Source organism: Misgurnus anguillicaudatus, chromosome 23 (genome assembly GCF_027580225.2).
Source record: "Misgurnus anguillicaudatus chromosome 23, ASM2758022v2, whole genome shotgun sequence".
Taxonomy (NCBI): domain Eukaryota; kingdom Metazoa; phylum Chordata; class Actinopteri; order Cypriniformes; family Cobitidae; genus Misgurnus; species Misgurnus anguillicaudatus.
In genome coordinates, this window is record NC_073359.2 from 21,204,871 (window position 1) to 21,223,281 (window position 18,411).

An 18,411-nucleotide genomic window follows, 5' to 3' on the forward strand; every position below is an offset into this window, starting at 1 on the left:
GGTACGTGTGTGTGTGTGTGTGTGTGTGTGTGTTTGTTTGTGAATATGTGTTTGTGTGTATGTTTTTATTTGTGAGTTTGCCTGTGTTTGTGTGTGTCTTTGTTTGTGTTTGTCTGTATTTTTTTGTGCAGGTGTATGTGTTTGTCTGTGTTGTGTGTGTTTGCCAGTATGAGTTTGTGTGTCTGTGTTTTGTGTATGTGTGTGTTTGTTTGTTTGTGTGTATGTTTTTATTTGTGAGTTTGCCTGTAAGTGTTTGTGTGTGTGTTGTATGTTTGTGTGTCTTTGTTTAGTTTGTGTTTGCCTGTATTAGTTTGTGTGTATGTGTGTGTGTGTGTGTGTGTGTGTTTGCCTGTGTGTGTTTGTTTGTGACTATGTGTTTGTGTGTATGTTTTTATTTGTGAGTTTGCCTGTGTTTGTGTGTGTCTTTGTTTTGTCTGTATGTGTTTGTCTGTATTTTTTTGTGTAGGTGTAAGTGTTTGTCTGTGTTGTGTGTGTGTGTTTGCCTGTATGAGTTTGTGTGTCTGTGTTTTGTGTATGTGTGTGTTTGTGTATGTGTTTGCCTGTGTGTGTGTGTGTGTGTGTGTGTGTGTGTGTTTGTTTGTGTGTGTGTATGTTTTTATTTGTGAGTTTGCATGTAAGTGTTTGTGTGTGTGTGTGTGTGTGTGTTTGTCTGTATTTGTTTTGTGTATGTGTTGGTGTGTGTCAGTGTCTGTGTGTTTGCCTGTATGAGTTTGTGTGTCTGTGTTTTGTGTATGTGTGTCTTTGTTTTGTTTTGTTTGTGTGTGTCTGTGGGTATGCGTCTGTGTTTGTTTGTCTGTATGTGTTTGTGTTGTATGTTTGTGTGTATTTGTTTTGTTTGTGTTTGCCTGTATGAGTTTGTGTATTTGTGTGTCTGTGTTTGTCTGTGTTTTGTGTGTGTCTGTGTTTGTCTGTATGTGTTTGTCTGTGTTTTGTGTGTGTATATGTTTGTGTATCTGTGTTTGTCTGTATATGTTTGTTTGTTTGTGTGTGTCTGTATTTGTTTGTCTTTATATGCCTGTGTTTTGAATGTTTGTCTGTTTTATGTGTGCTTGTTTGTCTGTCTAGCATGTTTGTGTCTTTGTGTGTGTAGGTCTCAGTGTGTTTTTTTGTTTGTACATGTGTGTGTTTTTTTTGGTATGTGTGTGTTTTGTGCGTGTATCTGTTTTCATGTGTATGTGTGTCTTTCTTTCTGTGTGCGTATTTCTGTATGTGTGTTTGTGCCTGTATGTGAGTGAGTGTGTCAGGCGTCTGAGTGACTGTGTGTCTTTCCGTCTGCGTGTGAGTGTAAGGGTATGTTTTGTGTGTGTGTGTGTGTGTGTGTGTGTGTGGCAGCAGGTGCAGGATGCAGGTTCTGTTTTTGGCTCTTTTATCCTGCTGTAAGTGAAGAGGACAGCTGAGCTCTCACTCCCGTGGGGAACTGAGAGGGGGGCGGGGCTACAGACAGCTGAGTTCATTAGCATCCCTACACACACAAAATCAGGCAACACAAACAATATTAAACTACACACTCAAGAGCACCGATCTCCATCGTTTCAAGTGCGCTCATGTAATGTTCTTGTGTAAGGCCTTTAACAGTATTCACAGACACCTGGGAGCTTTCCACGTAGTGGTTTTAGTAGTAGCACAAATCAATTTCGGAAAATAAGAAGTAAAACTAGCGATTGCATTTTTTCATCTTACTTTGAATATAAGGTTAAGGCAAGAATTTTTCACATTGTCATACTTAAATAAATCCCTAACCGTAAACATTTTACCTTCGATGTGTAACGCGCAAATTTGTTCTCGAGTTCATGTGTGATATTACTTTTCAAAGCGATAGCAGATGAAAAAAATCCAATAGACCTATATTACATTTAATACAATATCATCATACTCACGGGGGCGGGGTTTTAATGCGGACTAAAAACGAACCAATCAGAACGCAACGTGACAGACCTTAGCAACTGCATAGCCATGCCCTGGAAACAACCCAACATAATAATCTCCAAAAATCTAGTTAGGATACATTAAGTTTCCCATTTTCATATATTCGGGATGACAGATGTGCCTTTACTGACATCCATCAAAATAATCACCCAGGTCCATGTATTTTGCTTTCGCATTTTCTGGATATTTGAATCTGGCGGAGATCAGGATGGGATCAATCACGGTTTAATCAATAGGGGGGAAGGACAGAAAAGATATTGACTAACATACCCCCCCCCCCCCCCATTTACCTCTTCACGCTGACAGCTGGAGCAACCAAGACCCTCAAAAACATCTGAGATCTTCACTTGTCTAGTGCTACCACTTCATCCGAAACCCAGCCCTCATATAAAATTTGCATTAAAACAAAAGATTCAATCTCAGGCACAATACAATACTATGAAAAAATGTTGCCGTTACTGCATCTAACATCCAAATTCATTCATGGATCATTCATGCACCTTTTAGAATGGAAAAAAACAAGATGTCCCACAAAAGCCAGATGTTTTATTTTATAGTAACATCAATGTATAAATAAATGTAACAAAATACACTAGATCGGTAACATTTTGTGTTGCATGTACCGTAATACTGATCAGCAGACTAATGGTATCAGATTGCACAGCAGAGGCGTTTTATTGCACCAGCTCATGGAGACGTATCGTATTCATTTACTGAAGAGCATTTGGAGTTTATAATCGATGCAACTGCAGCATCTGTACCTCTACACTGGCGTGCATTTGAAAGAAAATAGCTTTTTTATTGAGTAGTAAAATGCATTTTTAGCAGCTTGGAAAAGGGTTTGCTTTGCTTACGTTTTGGCCTTTCAGTAAAGGAAAATCTTAAACATGATATGAAACATTGATCTTTCATTGATCTGTTTCACAAACACACTTGAGATTGAATCCAGACCATCCTTCATTACCTCCTAATAATCTTTTAATAATGCTTGTATACCGTAGGTATATTTGCCCTTCATATTATTGTACCCGAATAATATTCAGCTGTAAAAAATTCAAACGCAGTAAAAAATTAGATGCCGTATCGAAAATGTTTGCTGTAAATTTGCCATTCGCATAACGCATTCATTTTCCCCCAGTGCTTTACAGGAACATTGTCACACCATCGTTGCTTAAAGAGGTAGTTCACCAAAAAATGAAAATTTTGTTATCATTTACTAATCCTTAAAGGAACAGTATGTAAGAAATGTATATCAATTAATCATAAAATGGCCCTGATATGTCACTAGACATTAAGAAATCATTTTCATTTCAAATAAACCCCATTCACACAGACCTTTGGTCCCAGAAAACACCCGTAAAACTGCCAGACAAGCGTCTGTGTGAACACAAACTTGTCCCGCCAATCTTTTGGGATCGTTGCCGGAAAGAGGACCTAGTCAGATACACGGATAACCCTCTGTGTGAACAAGAAGCCGAAACAATGCCGTAATGGGCGTGTCGTAGTGAGGACGTGCGCGTCATCACAACAAAAGTTATGGTTCAGCTCCTTAAAACGAGAGATAACATGCATATAAACATTCACCATGAGAAATGTTGCAAACTATATTGACGCAGTTATCAGGAAATGATAAATGAGACGCATAAACAATGACGCACGTGCCATAGTGAGGACGCGCGTGTCATGGCAAATAAGGGATTTACAACATTCACGACGAGAAATGTCAGCAAACTGGACTGAAGCAGATATCAGGTAAGTTAGCTCGTTACTTACTGCGTTGAAACGGAGATCATTCAGCAGCATAAAAGAATATTGCGTCACGTGCTCATTGAGCTATAATAAAGGAAAATACCCGAGCATCATCCCAACAAGATATATCGTTCAGCTCCTCAAAATGCGGGTTTTAAATGCATATAAACAATCACGATGCGAAATGTCTGAAAACTGTATTAAAGCAGAGATCAGGGAGCCCGTCAAATATCCACTCCGAAGCTGAGATCATTCACCAGCATTAGAACGGCGCGTCACGCGCTCCTTTATAATCTTATCATAAAAAAAATGCACGCGAGTGGTTCTTGGAGAGAGAAATAATATATAATATGCAAACTTCAGACGCTGCGTAGAAGAGAGGGCGGGACTTTCAATAGGTCACGTGTCTTTCCGGGACCATCAGATGCCGGCGTAATCATGGCAGTGTGAATAAACAAAAAAACCAAGGATCCCGGAAAAATCCCGGATGCCTTTCCCATGTATTTTACGGAATGTCTGTGTGAAAAGGGCTATACTTATATCACTCACAACAGTGGACAGGCCAGGATATTGTCATTTAAAAAGTGGAGTTGCAGCCGTCAACTGATGTTTATGTTGTCATGTTGTGTATCGGCCACCAGTTGTGTGATTGCAGTACCAGTTTTAGCCACAAGTTTTGTGATTGCAATATCAGTTTTGGCCACAATCCTACATACTGTTCCTTTAAGTTGTTTCAAAACTGTATAAATGTCTTTATACAACCAAACAGATTTGGGGCACCATTGACTCTTCAGTATAATTTTTTTCCTATAGACAATGGTGCCCCAGATTTTCACACAGAGATTAAAGAAAATACAGGGATTTGTCCGGGGTTGTTTGATCTTTGGTTCATTTACACTGCCAATGATTGTCCGAAATCTGTGCACGCATTCACACACATACCGTTAAGATTCCGTAAAGACACGTGACTTATTTTTTCCATGGCATCTAAAGTTTGCTAATTATCTGTGATTTCGTTTGTCATGCTGGTGAATGATCTCAGCCCCAACGCGGATAGTGACGAGCCTCCTGATCTCTGCTCCAGTCCAGCCCGCCGACATTTCTGGATGTGAATGTTGATCTGCAATTAAATCCCTGTTTCAAAGAGCTTTCTGGTTGCAATGACACGTACACGTAATTCTCACAAAATCCAGACTTAGAAGGTGTCCAGCATCAGAATTCTTAAAAAACCCTTTAGGCCAATTTTTTTTTGCACATATAAGATTAAGGTCTGAACTTACTATAACCATTATTTTTAGAGGATTTAAAAAATATTTCCTATAGAATTATTTACATTTTTTTTAGATTATCAATATCCAAAATGATCATTACCGCAACATGACATTACATTAAATATATGCATTTTACAAACTCATGTTTTGGTAATGAGAACTAAAACGTTGTCTTGGTACTATGACAAACAAAATTTCAACTTTTATCTGGATTTTAAAAATATTTCCTATAGAATTATTTAAATTTTTTAGATTATCATTATCAAAAACTATCATTACCACAACATGATATTACATTAAATATATGCATTTACAAACTCATGTTTCGGTAATGAGAACTAAAACTTGTCTAGGTACTATGACAAACAAAATTTTAACTTTTATCTGGAGAGAAAAAATAAGAACTGCTTCCCTGGTAGCCATCTTGTGTGTCACAGTCAATTATGTCCCTTCCAACATTTTTTTTAAATGTTAGTTCATTGAGGGCTTAAACAATGATTGAAAATTTTTGTGGAGGATGATAAAATTGGTCTTGGACACATTTATATTCCTTATTATTGTCTCTACATTTACCAATGATCACCAAATACCACATGTTTCTTTACTGTAAATGTTTATAGTATAACATGCACTGAAGCTTTTCATTTTTTAGATTTTTTAATTATAAATATTTCCATGTCAAAGAACCCAAATCCAGTCATGGACACTTGCGGTAATGAAAATTTTCCCCTTAAATATGGAAAAACAACAAAATTGGTTTTTATGATGTCATTTGAAATCATGTACAAAATAAGAGATGTTTGTAACTGTATGCTTCTTATTTTACTTTGAATTATCAAAATGTTTCATGACACCTCACAAGTCTAATTTCGCGAGAATGACCCGTGTGCATCCTCATCACTGCATTGTTTCTGTGACATGTTCACACAGAATGCTCTCCGGGTATGCTACGGCAATGTTACAAAGTCCTCTTTACGGGAGCGATCCCAAAACATTCACGGGAAGCGTTTGTGTTCACACAGAAGCGCCCCTGGCAACTTCACAGAAATTCTCCTGGCCCAAAGTGCTATGTGAATGGGTTTTAATTAAATGATGACAGAATTTTAATTTGTGAACTATCCCCTTAATAGCGCACACAAAGTTCCCTTAACCTTCTTCACCAGAAACAGTGTGTGCAGTAAAACAAAACACTGCTTCTTTTATGCACACAATCTCATGTCTGAACACTGTTTGACAGTTATTGCCACGGTTATCGATGTTGCTGAGACATCAACAACCGTCGATGAGCTCTTGGAAAGTCTCTCTCACGTTTAGCGCTGGAGTCGTCTGTGCCGGAGCACACGGATGGACGCGGTGCTGTTTTGAGTCATCAAACGGGTCACCAGGTCCAAACTCAGTCCAGCCACCTTCTCCCCATTCACCTCCAGAATCTCGTCCCCGACCCCAAGCAAACCCGCGTAGAGCTTCTCAGTGTTGCTGTCGCCCATCCCTTCAACATACACCCCTATGATCACAGTATAAAAGCTCAACTTTTAGATTATGATGCTTGCAATGCCAAGATCACAGGTTTAATTTCCAGGAAACGCGCACACACTAATAAATTTTTTTTATATAATAATGCCAAAATTTTGTAACTTGATTGACTATTGAATTATTACTTGAATGATATTAAAGGGTTAGTCCATTTTCTAAAAAAAATCCAGATTATTTATTCACCACCACGTCATCCAAAATGTCGATCTCTCTCTTTGTTCAGTCAAGAAGAAATCATGCTCCTTGAGGAAAACATTCCAGGATCTTTCTCATTTTAATGGACTTTAATGGACCCCAACACTCAACAGCTTCAATGCAGTTCAAAACTGCAGTTTCAAAGGACTCTAAATGATCCCAAAAGAGGCATAAGAATCTTATCTAGTGAAACTATTGTCATTTTTGGCAAGAAAAATAAAAAAATTAACTTTTAAACCACAACTTCTCTTCTTCCTCCGGCTGCGTGACGAGCCAGCGCGACCTCACGTAATTGCGTAATGACGTGGAAAGGTCACGTGTTACATCTATGAAACGCACATTTGCGGACCATTTTAAACATTAATTAGTATCATTCGACATACAACAACGTCGAAACGGTCCTCTTTCTCCAGACTTGTAAACACTGGGGCGTAGTTTCACATACGTCATCCGTGACCTCTTGACGTTATAACGTATAACGCGAGGAAGACGAGAAGTTGTGGTTTAAAAGTGAAATTTTTTGCCAAAATTGAAAATTGTTTGGCTAGATAAGACCCTTATACCTCGTTTGAGATCCTTTAGAGTCCTTTGAAACTGCAATTTTAAACTGCATTAAAACTGTTAAGTGTTGGGGTCCATTAAAGTCCATTAAAATGAGAAAAATCCTGTAATGTTTCATGAAAAAACATAATTTCTTCTCGATTGAACAAAGAAAGACATCAACATTTTGGATGACATAGTGGTGAGTAAATTATCTGGATTTTTTTAAGAAAATTGACTAATCCTTTAAGGCATACATTTTTTAATTTTTCATTTGTCAGATGCTCTTATGAAAGCAGTAAACTATTTGTTTCAGAGTCACCTCAAAGGCACATCAACCTAGCAGACCCACCAATAACCATCTTTAAACTTGCTGACTGTGACGTCAGTTCAGAGTCTCTCACCTGAGTCCGACCTGCCTTTTCCTCGTGAGATGAGAAAGCCAAAGGGACCGTTTGGAGGTCTGGAGAGCTCAAGCAGGATTGTGCCGTCCGGGAAGGCCTGAGCCACACGACCCACCGATCGCACTGCGCTGGGCCGTCCCACGTCCTCGACACTCAATGCACGCTGGAGGTTCCTAAAACACATGGAAATTGAATAAGGTACCTAAAAATAACAACAGAAATGCAAGATGTATGTACATAATTAAATGCTAAATTTCATGAATGCACATTAGCACTTATTATATGTGACCCAGTGTGTAAAAACAATAAGTCATTTTTTGGTGATTTACTGAAATCATCCAACATAATGTAAAAAACAATATAACCTTGATATCTTGACTGAATAAGGTCATGACAAAGATTAAAATTATGGTAAAATCAATGAGTAAAATCAAACCCTGATGCTTCTAATCTTAACATTAAATATTAAGAATATATGTGGTTGAGAGACTTTTAAATAACAACACTTGGATAGATTGCTATTTTTGGTCTCTTTATCCTTCTCTCCCTCTCTCTTTCTCAGATCTGAGCGAGCGGCCAATAATAGCATCTCGGCGTAACAGCTCTCAGCTTTCTCATTGGCTACCGAGGAAAGTGATGTAAGCAGCAGACCTGCTCCAGTCACCAGGGCTGGAATTTCCTCTCACATACACATAACACACTAATATAAACACTTTACATGCTCAGAGCTGCTATCAAATCACAGCAGCGCCTACAAACACTGAAACTGTAAGCAACCCAAACACACAAGCGCGTGTGCTTTTCTGGTAACACATGCATGCATGAGGCTGAATTTAGCAGCAGAAGTATGCAGACAGCTGATCATTCCAGCGCTCCACTTCTGTCTTTGGCAGACCCACACAGCTCTATTTATATCTCGCTCGGCCTTTGAGACAGTCAATGGAGACACTCGTCTTGTTGCACAACATGACAGCTGTCTGAACGTTACACGAATAGATTGCACACTACATAGAAGAGCGCAACTGATCTTATTCATAGGGGTTATAAAGGGGCATATATGCAGACTGATGAACACGGTATTAATATGTTACTACTCCAGTAAAATATTAAAAATATGGTATTACCATGGCACTTTGTAAATAAGACTATAATATAAAGATGGTCACTTGAATGGATGAATGCATAAATGTAATATTATTTAATCTGTAAATAGATGTAATTGATAAGTAATCTTTAAGTGTTTTATTATTTTAGGTTGTTATTATGTACCTGGTGAGTAAAGGACTGCAGGGCTGTTCCACTGGACTGTATGCTGAAGATCTATCCGTTTTCTTCTTGGGGATCTGGAGGTTTTGAGCTGACGAGGATCTTCTCAGTTGAAGAAATGGAGACCCCTAGTGGTGAGCAATCATACAGATTTTATATTTATATCTTCAACACCACAATATCTTCAATTTTTAGGTTTAATCAACTTGAAAGTACAATTAATTTCAACTTTCTTCACTAGTGAGGAGTTGCTATAAATTATAAAAATAAAGTTAAAAATAACTTAAGCTGATTCAACTTATCATTTATAGCAGCTCCTGAGGCACAAATGTACAAATAATAGCAGTGGCGGCCGGTGACTTCTTTTTTCGAGGGCGCACGATGCGAAGTTAATCACAACATGTATGTAGCTCGTCATGCTCGTCAAAATATGTGTTCTGCGCGTCGAGCATGCTATATGCATCAAGTGTCTTTTCAAAATAAGTGCCTGCTGCACACGCGTCTAAAGGATTTATGATAAAAGAGACGCTCGCGTTTCCCAGATACTCGCATAATCTCATGCGTAATCAGAGTTTAGTGTTAAGGGAGTGTCTTGCGTGTATTTTGTGAACGTGAGCGTCTCTTATCATAAACGATTTTGATGCGTGTGCAGCAGGCACTTATTTTGACAAAACACGTGATGCACATGGTTACATGACGCAACAAACACATATTTTGAAAACACAAGCAACACATGACAATCCGAAAACATATTTTGATTTTGCGCCCCTCAGAAGAGCAGTCAGAAGCCGCCACTGAATAATAGCACAGTAAAGACATACTATAATATAATGCAGTAATTTCACTTTTTATTTGGATTAAGTATTTTTTTAAAGATTAACTCTTTCAGTTAAAAAAATCCTGTATAATTTACTCACCCCAATTTCATTCAGTCGAAAAAAAAAATTAAAGCATTCCAGGATTTTTCTCCATATAGTGGACCTCAATGGTTTTTGCATTTTTAAAATGGCAGTTTCAATGCAGCTTCAAAGGGCTCCCAACAATCCGTATCTAGCAAAACGATCATCATTTTCGCAGAAACTAAAATAAAAAATAAGTATATTTAAACCACAACTTCTCATCTTGCACTAGCCGTGTGACGCGCCAGTGCAACCTTACGTCACATATGTGAAACGCACATTTGCGGACAGTTTTAAACAATAAATTGCCACAAAGACATTAATCAGTATCATTCCACATACCACAACATCAGAACGGTCCTCTTTCTCAACACTTGTAAACGCTGAAGCGTTTGTTTCGCATACATCATGCGTGACCTTTCGACGTGAAAACGTAATACGGAAGGTCACGCTGTGGCGTAACACGGCTAGTGCAGGACGAAAAGTTGTGGCTAAAAAGTACTTTTGACGATAATGCTTCGGTTGGGATTGTTTAGATCAGGGGTCTCCAACTGTTTTGTGAGCACGGGCTACCATAATGGATAAAACGATCTGGAGGGCTACTTTTTGGTAAAGTCTACTTAAAACATTTTTGTTTTACTCATTTTATTTTACTTGTTGACATGTTTTATCATTGTTTAAAATGTTTACATGTGTAAGCCAAGCTTATATAAAAAATATGTAATAAATAAATATTACAATTGAGACCTAATAGAATGTGCTTTGGCGGGCACCTTGTTGGAGACCCCTGGTTTAGAGTCCTTTAAAGCTGTAATGAAACTGAATTGAAATTTCAAACCATTGAGGTCCACTATATGGAGAAAAATCCTGGAATGTTTTCCTAAATAAATTAAATACATAAACATCTTGGATGACATGGGGGTGAGTAAATTATCAAAAGTTTTTTTTTTATAAAAGTGTAATATTCCTTTAATGGACCTTAGTCAATGTAAACAGCATAATAGGCTGGGAGAGATTTACAAATGATATCAACAAAGATGCAACATAAATGTTTAAGCATTGTTTATAAAGGCCTTCTAGTAGACACATTAGATGCTAACCAGGCGGATGGTCTGTAGTGAAGGTGCTTTCTTCAGCTGGTGTCTATGTGTGGGACTGGGGGACGTTGAGGGTGATGCGGGTCCCGAGTTTGGGTTCGTGTTCGGGCTAGGTTTAGGGTGCAGGCTGAGTTGATCCATGCTGCTTGAACGTCCCTTTCCGAGCAACCCGGCGCTGTTCAGTCCCATGGCCGAGAAGAAGCGCCGCAGGGATAGTTTGGGTCGACCCTCCCGGTGCTCTGCGTCCGTCCCCACACTACAACACAGCAGAGAATCTTCAGTGTGTTGTTTGTTTTATTTAAGGAACTAGACTGATCTGGGTTGGCAACCAAACGGTAGGTCTATATAAGCCACAATGTGATGTGGTTCTTTACCACAGTATAAATGTCTGTGCAACTGTGATTCTTAACCAGTAGGGGGCAGTATGGTTATAGATAACAATTGACTCAAGGAAATCTGGCCCATATCTCTCCTGACCCACTTTGAGACTGAAGTGCTAAAGAAATCAGTCCGGAAATTAAATCTTTGTTCGGAGAGACTAAATGACTGCCAAGGACCAAAAAGGGAAATGTTTTTGCTCACTGTAAAAGGTTTGGGCTGGTGGCTCTCTGATGCACTGATTTGATTGGTCCTCTGACATGTCCATCATTCAGACGAGTTTGGGTTGATTCAGCACTGCTGGATGTTGCATCAGATCCCAACGCTCCATGAGTCTCAACATCTGCAAGCCAAAGCATGATGGATGAAAACATTAGGTGTTCGACTTTATAATGTACAAATAATCCACATGATTTAACAAATTATATGATTGTGAAAGGTTTGGACAATTATGGACAATTTTTATATTTGTTTTTAAATGAGTCTTTTGGTTTTTGGCCTTTACCGCTTTTTGTCTCATTAATAAACTAACCTTTAGTCTGTGACCATTCCTCCCCTTGTACGGGTACGTTTCCGGCACACATAACCGGGCTCGTTCTGCACAAAGGTCCAGGGTTTACCATTACAGACCTGTCCTCCCAATAACCCAACCCAGCGGAGGGGTGCTCCTGCCGACAGCTCTCCACAGCGCCCCCTACTTCTGAGGAGTCCAGGTGTACGACACGGTACTCCGGCGAAGACGCGAGAGTGACTGTCCGCTGTCCGCCGGAATGACTCTTGGAGCTTGATTTCAGAGCGGATTTTTTAGGTTGGAGAGGTGGAGGGATCGGCTGGGGATGACTGAAGGGTGTTTCTCCTTTTGGAGGCAACGGAGGAGCCACCAAGCCTTTGTTGATGGATGTGGGGCTGCACCTGTCTGTTGTGGCGTAGGGATTTTGCGGTAATGTTATGAGTCCATTCGACAAACACATTTGAGTTCCATTGATTGAAAGTTTTTCGTGGTCCGGAGGTTCTTGCTTGCTTTCTAGTTTCCTGACCTTTTTTTTCAGCCTCTGCAACGTTCCTCTTACGTTTGCGTTATCCACAGGACTGCAGTGCGTTTCGTCAATCTGTACGATGACGGGACTCGGCGTTCCGATGTACGTCTCCTTAATCTGTTCAATTCGAACCAGACGATTGGGGAGGGTGGGAGCCACCCAACACGGTATCTTCTTCCCTTCAGCTTCACCGTTTGTCGGTGGTAACGACAGAGTGTTCGAGTTCAAGCTAGCTCCGGGGAACTCGTGCAGAAACGTCCCGCAGGAGTTGCATTGCCTGTTGGGACTTTGGTGATGACCGTTCACCAAACTTTTCCTGGTTTTGGCCTTCCCGAATATCGAACCCGAGTCATATCCGGTCTCCGCTTGTCCACCGATGTAAGAAGATAAGTTGGGTTTGGACACCAGCAACCCCTGGGCTCTTTCTCCGGCCCTGCGTCGCTGGCGCAGTCGTTCCAGGTAGCGCACTTCTGCGTCCTTCTCCGATTCGTCTTCGAAGCGAACGCGTGTGGGGGAGTGGCCATGTCTTCGCCTGTTTCCGCCCGCAGAGTCGCTGCTGGAGGAGTCGCTGAGGTTGCCCGAGGCCACGCACTCCTTCCCCGCCTGGTGTACGCCAACCCAGGACAGCAGCTCCCTGTGGATGCATAGACATGAATGAAACCAGATGCATTCCTGCAAGCTTAGTGTTTAGAAAGAGACACATGCCAACGCAGCCAGCGTTTTATCTTTCAGCATGAAGCCATGAGCAAATTAAAGCATGTCAGGAATGTCGAGGCTGTGAACGGAGGAGCCAAAGTCAAGGGAAAATTTCATTTTAATATTATCAGCTCTACATTATTGCAATAAAGTCCAACAAAGATATTGTTGTTTCAATGGGAACTGTTATGCACATTAAGTTTTTGAACCTATGGGATTGTACACAGAGGAGAATGTGTGTTAAGCAGTCAATCCCGGGAGATAAGTTTAGGGGTTAAGTTTACCCGAGCAAGCCGAAAGCAGTGCTTGTGACATCACAGTGCTGTTTACCCGTCATGTACGAGCGAGGAGGAAATTAACAGCGGTGAGGGAGACTAACAGCTGCTGATATGACAGGTTTAGTGGAGCACAAACTCAAAGCTGTTTCATTAAAGCTTCAAGTTCGAATCATACATTTTATCTGTTCACCAATTCATTATTTTTATATCCAAGCTAAATTTATTTTTTGGTTAAAGCTGTTTTCTCTTGTTTAGCTACTAGATTTCACTTAGATTTCACTAGACGTCTTTTTTTAAATACGTCAAATGTAAATACAACAAATACATTATACAATATACATTATTATATTGCAGACAAATAGATAAAATGTAAATTTAATAAATACATTTGATTTAAATATGTAAGATTTGCTCATTAACGAATAAGGTAATGGCAACAAACTGTATAATCCCGAGAGAGTATTTGAGGAGCTCAGGATGCAAAAGCCGCCATTTTTGTCAAAAATGAAATAATAATATTAACCAAATGCTCTTAGCACCTATACGCTCATCAAATACGTTGGCTTCAAATACGCTTAATCCCTACCTCATGCCATTTAGAAATAACGGTTTGTTGGCAGAATCGATTTTTCTGCAAAGTCCTTTAAGTGCACGAAAGATGAATTGAATGAACAACGATGCGTGTACATTTACGTGCAAGAGTTGTTTAGGGTACTGTCAAAATTTTTTATCCTTTTACTTTTATTCAGAAAGAACCGTGAGGAGTGACTGGAGATTTTTGCATGTATTTAGGCTGGATTTACACTGCAAATTTTGACACCGAATTCCGATTTGTTGCCTGCATCCTATTTTTTTGACGACCCACCTACATCCTCATTTAAAAGCGACTTGTATCCGATATCCGCATTTACCCTAAACACTTGGCAAAACAATTAAAGGTAGACATATGGAACAGCTTAAACCACTGAGGTTTAAAAAAAAAAGCCACGATACTCAATGGACAGACAAAATAATTAAATAAAAGATTATAGAAAACTGATAAAACTATATCTATATACGTATATATATATATATATATATATATATATATATATATATATATATATATATATATATATATATATATATATATATATATATATATATATATATTTAAGCAATATCGCTCGAGTAGGAGTGTGATATAGCTCTATATCATCACGGCTGTGATTAGGCCAGAGGCACGAGGCCGCAGGCCGACGTCTTTTTTTAAATACGTCAAATGTAAATACAACAAATACATTATACAATATACATTATTATATTGCAGACAAATAGATAAAATGTAAATTTAATAAATACATTTGATTTAAATATGTAAGATTTGCTCATTAACGAATAAGGTAATGGCAACAAACTGTATAATCCCGAGAGAGTATTTGAGGAGCTCAGGATGCAAAAGCCGCCATTTTTGTCAAAAATGAAATAATAATATTAACCAAATGCTCTTAGCACCTATACGCTCATCAAATACGTTGGCTTCAAATACGCTTAATCCCTACCTCATGCCATTTAGAAATAACGGTTTGTTGGCAGAATCGATTTTTCTGCAAAGTCCTTTAAGTGCACGAAAGATGAATTGAATGAACAACGATGCGTGTACATTTACGTGCAAGAGTTGTTTAGGGTACTGTCAAAATTTTTTATCCTTTTACTTTTATTCAGAAAGAACCGTGAGGAGTGACTGGAGATTTTTGCATGTATTTAGGCTGGATTTACACTGCAAATTTTGACACCGAATTCCGATTTGTTGCCTGCATCCTATTTTTTTGACGACCCGCCTACATCATCTTTTAAAAGCGACTCGTATCCAATATCAGCATTTACACTAAACACTTGGCAAAACAATTTAAGGTAGACATATGGAACAGCTTAAACCACTGAGGTTTAAAAAAAAAAAGCCACGATACTCAATGGACAGACAAAATAATTAAATAAAAGATTATAGAAAACTGATAAAACTATATCTATATACGTATATATATATATATATATATATATATATATATATATATATATATATATATATATATATATATATATATATATATATATATATATATATATATATATATATATATATATATATATATATTTAAGCAATATCGCTCGAGTAGGAGTGTGATATAGCTCTATATCATCACGGCTGTGATTAGGCCAGAGGCACGTGGCGGCAGGCCTTGTGCCGGAGGCGGTCGCAGCCGTGATGATATAGAGCTGTGTCGCACGACTCCGAGAGCGATATTGCTTTTATACAACAGTTCGACGGCACACGTTTGAAAAACGAAAACTAGAAAACAACAACGGAGTTATTTTAAAAGCCTCTTTGTTTGAGAACTACTTCTTCCGCCACGGATTTGAGGGCGGCCAGAATGACAGGTAAAACTTTCGGCTGCTTTGAATCTCATAACAACTCAATGGACGGAAAAGCCGTTTCTTTATATTACCGTTTCTTGGTCACAAAGTGTAGTTTTAAGATTAGTTCAGTCGAGAATGTATCTATATTATATTTAAATCTGCAGTCGATTAGTAAAGAACGTTTGCTTAGTGAGATTCGGTACGAATGAGAACCAAAGCATGAGCGGACGTCAGTGTTCACTCGCCCCGCTGACCACCGCCCTCTCTGGGCCACATCTCTGAAAGGGATTCCCCGGCTCTCATGTTGGCCTTGTTTGTTTATGATCGTCAAAATGAGATCAAATCAGCAGTATTTGGTGTCATGATCAAACTAGTACTTGTTTTTTATTCATATTTAGTGTCTTTTGTGTTTTATTGTTTTGGCGCGAGGTAAAAGTTAATAAAGCAATAGTAACGTTACACAAGTATAGTTTTCTCATTTATTCTTAACGCGATACGAGCACTCGATTATTATTATTAAACTTTGTTCTTGTCAGTACTATACAAAACGGTTTTTTATAAGTGTCAGAGAGATGTTTTTGCATGCTGCTTATAAATATACCAGTGGCGATATCTCATAACATGTTTTAATAGTCACGTCACGATACAGTAAATGATCAATGTCCACATTTAAAAGCTGCGGGGCTTACCTGCAGTTCCACGGTGTTTTCGCGTTCTGATAAAAGATATAGCTCCAGAAAAAAACGAGTGTTTATATTCCTCTTTCCAAGTGTTAATCGTCTACACGATGTGACAAGACATTACTCCCATTAACTTTAACGTAACATCCAAGAGCGCTGATCTTTGAAGGAATAATAACTTCCGATTGGGGATTCACAGACTGATTTATGAGCTAGTAAACTAATGAGACGCACGGAGAGTGATTCAAACAGGGCGTCTGTGTTTTTCCATTCAGAGATGAGCCTGCTTACGACCTCCATTCACTAGGTGGCGGAATAATACGAAAGGTGAAGCGGTTACAGTGCCGTTATCAGTACAATATCGTATAGCTCTTAGCCAATCAGATTCGAGAACCAGAAAGAACTGTTGTATAAATATATATATCAAACTGATAAAAACTTCGACATTACTCTACTAAGCAAAGCCGTTGTCCTCCATTGCGCTGCTAAGAAGAGTCATGTGATCGCGGGTGGTGTCCAGTTGACGTCATTTGCCAGTGTCGCATTTTTTTAACTCTTTCCCCGCCATGAACGAGTTAATTTGTCAATTAAGATAACACGTGTTAACTCGTCAATTAAGAGAAAGTGCTTCCCTGCCAATGACGAGTTTTTCCGGCAATTCATGCCTCCGCTATTATCCACCAGATGGCGCTCTTACCCAACTTATAAAACCCAGTAGCAACCCCTTACGTCAAACAGTTCAAAGTCCGAATATGTTTTGATCATCACTCTGAATCTGATCTCTAACAAAATTCCTGTACAAAAATGCAATTATCTCAGCTTTTTGCTCAAAATTTTGTATTTTTGAAGAAATTACCCATATTTGAGAAGTGATAAAAAGAAAACAAAAGAAGGTAGGATTAAACTTTTTTTTTAAAGCAGAGGGTCTGTTCTATCGATATATTGTACTTTATATATTTAAAGAACAACATTTTCTGAATAGGCATTAAACTTTTCTGAAAAGGCATTAAACTTTTGTTAAAATCATAACATAACATAACATGGTGTTGCCTGGCACTTTTTTTAAACGCTGGCGGGGAAAGAGTTAATGACGCACGACACGTCTTGACATGGGAATATCCGATCAGTCCGTTTACATTGCGTAAGCGAATGCATGTATCCAATTCACATCTAATTTATTTCCACATATGAATGAGGCCTAAAACCAATCAGTGAATATCGGAATCTATGCGCTTTTAACGTGTTTACACATTTGTGGATCATATCCGATCTGTGCCACATGATGGGAAAAACTCGAAATTGAGTCACTACAAACATGCAATGTAAATGCTGCCTAAGGGTTTTGCAGCCAAAGATGGTCAAATTTGTTAAATACCAATGAAAAGACTAAAATGACATATGACTAATAACCTTTTCATTGCCCTTAAAGTGAAATTACTGAACCTAAATATAAGAGCCTGATAAAAAATGCTTATTTACAAGAAAACGTCAGACGCACTTAAGAGGATTTTGCATCTGCATCTTTTATTTTTGTGTGTGTGTGTGTGTCATGTTGTTACATATAAAATTGCTCCAATCTGTTTCGGATGTCCCCGTGCAACGCACAGAGCTTGTCTTGTGTTCGGGGCTCGCCCGTCTGTCTTTGTGTGAAAGTGCTGAGGTAGAGAACTGAGCGCCGGATAGGAAACTGGGATTTAGAGTAACTGTAAAATTCAAGTTGTCTTTGATAACATGTAAATACTGATCAAACTTTGAATTCAGACTAACATTAAATTAAATTAAATTAAATGATCACTATAAGCAAATAATGGGCACATATGGTCATAAAGTGTTCCTGTTGTGAGTGTTACTGTAGCTCAATTGGTAAAGCATTGTGTTAGCACATCACAAAAGGGAACACACATACTAAGAAAAGTATAGCTTGAAGTCACTTTGGATAAAAGTATCTGTCAAATCCAAGTCAATGTAAAACAGGCACCAACATCAATTATTTAAGTTTAAAGGACCTCATATTTTTATAAAAATGCACAACTCTGTAAAATGG

The 18,411-nt window shown here is 38.6% G+C and overlaps 1 protein-coding gene across 4 annotated transcripts in view; it reads right to left on the reverse strand.

Moving 5' to 3' along the window:
* The window catches only part of kiaa1614 (KIAA1614 ortholog), a 49,338-nt gene that overhangs the window by 19,537 nt on the left and 11,390 nt on the right, over positions 1-18,411 (reverse strand). For 3 of the 4 annotated variants that reach the window (XM_055218423.2, XM_055218421.2, XM_055218422.2), the window contains 6 exons: positions 11,812-12,950; positions 11,484-11,622; positions 10,905-11,157; positions 8,909-9,033; positions 7,640-7,812; positions 2,474-6,471 (listed from right to left, as the gene is read on the reverse strand). In XM_055218423.2, coding sequence (XP_055074398.2) covers positions 6,278-6,471; positions 7,640-7,812; positions 8,909-9,033; positions 10,905-11,157; positions 11,484-11,622; positions 11,812-12,950 — 2,023 coding nt within the window. In that variant the 3' untranslated portion in view covers positions 2,474-6,277. Of the gene's footprint in view, positions 1-2,473; positions 6,472-7,639; positions 7,813-8,908; positions 9,034-10,904; positions 11,158-11,483; positions 11,623-11,811; positions 12,951-18,411 lie in introns of those variants that run through there. The other variant, XM_055218424.2, reaches the window with a different exon arrangement.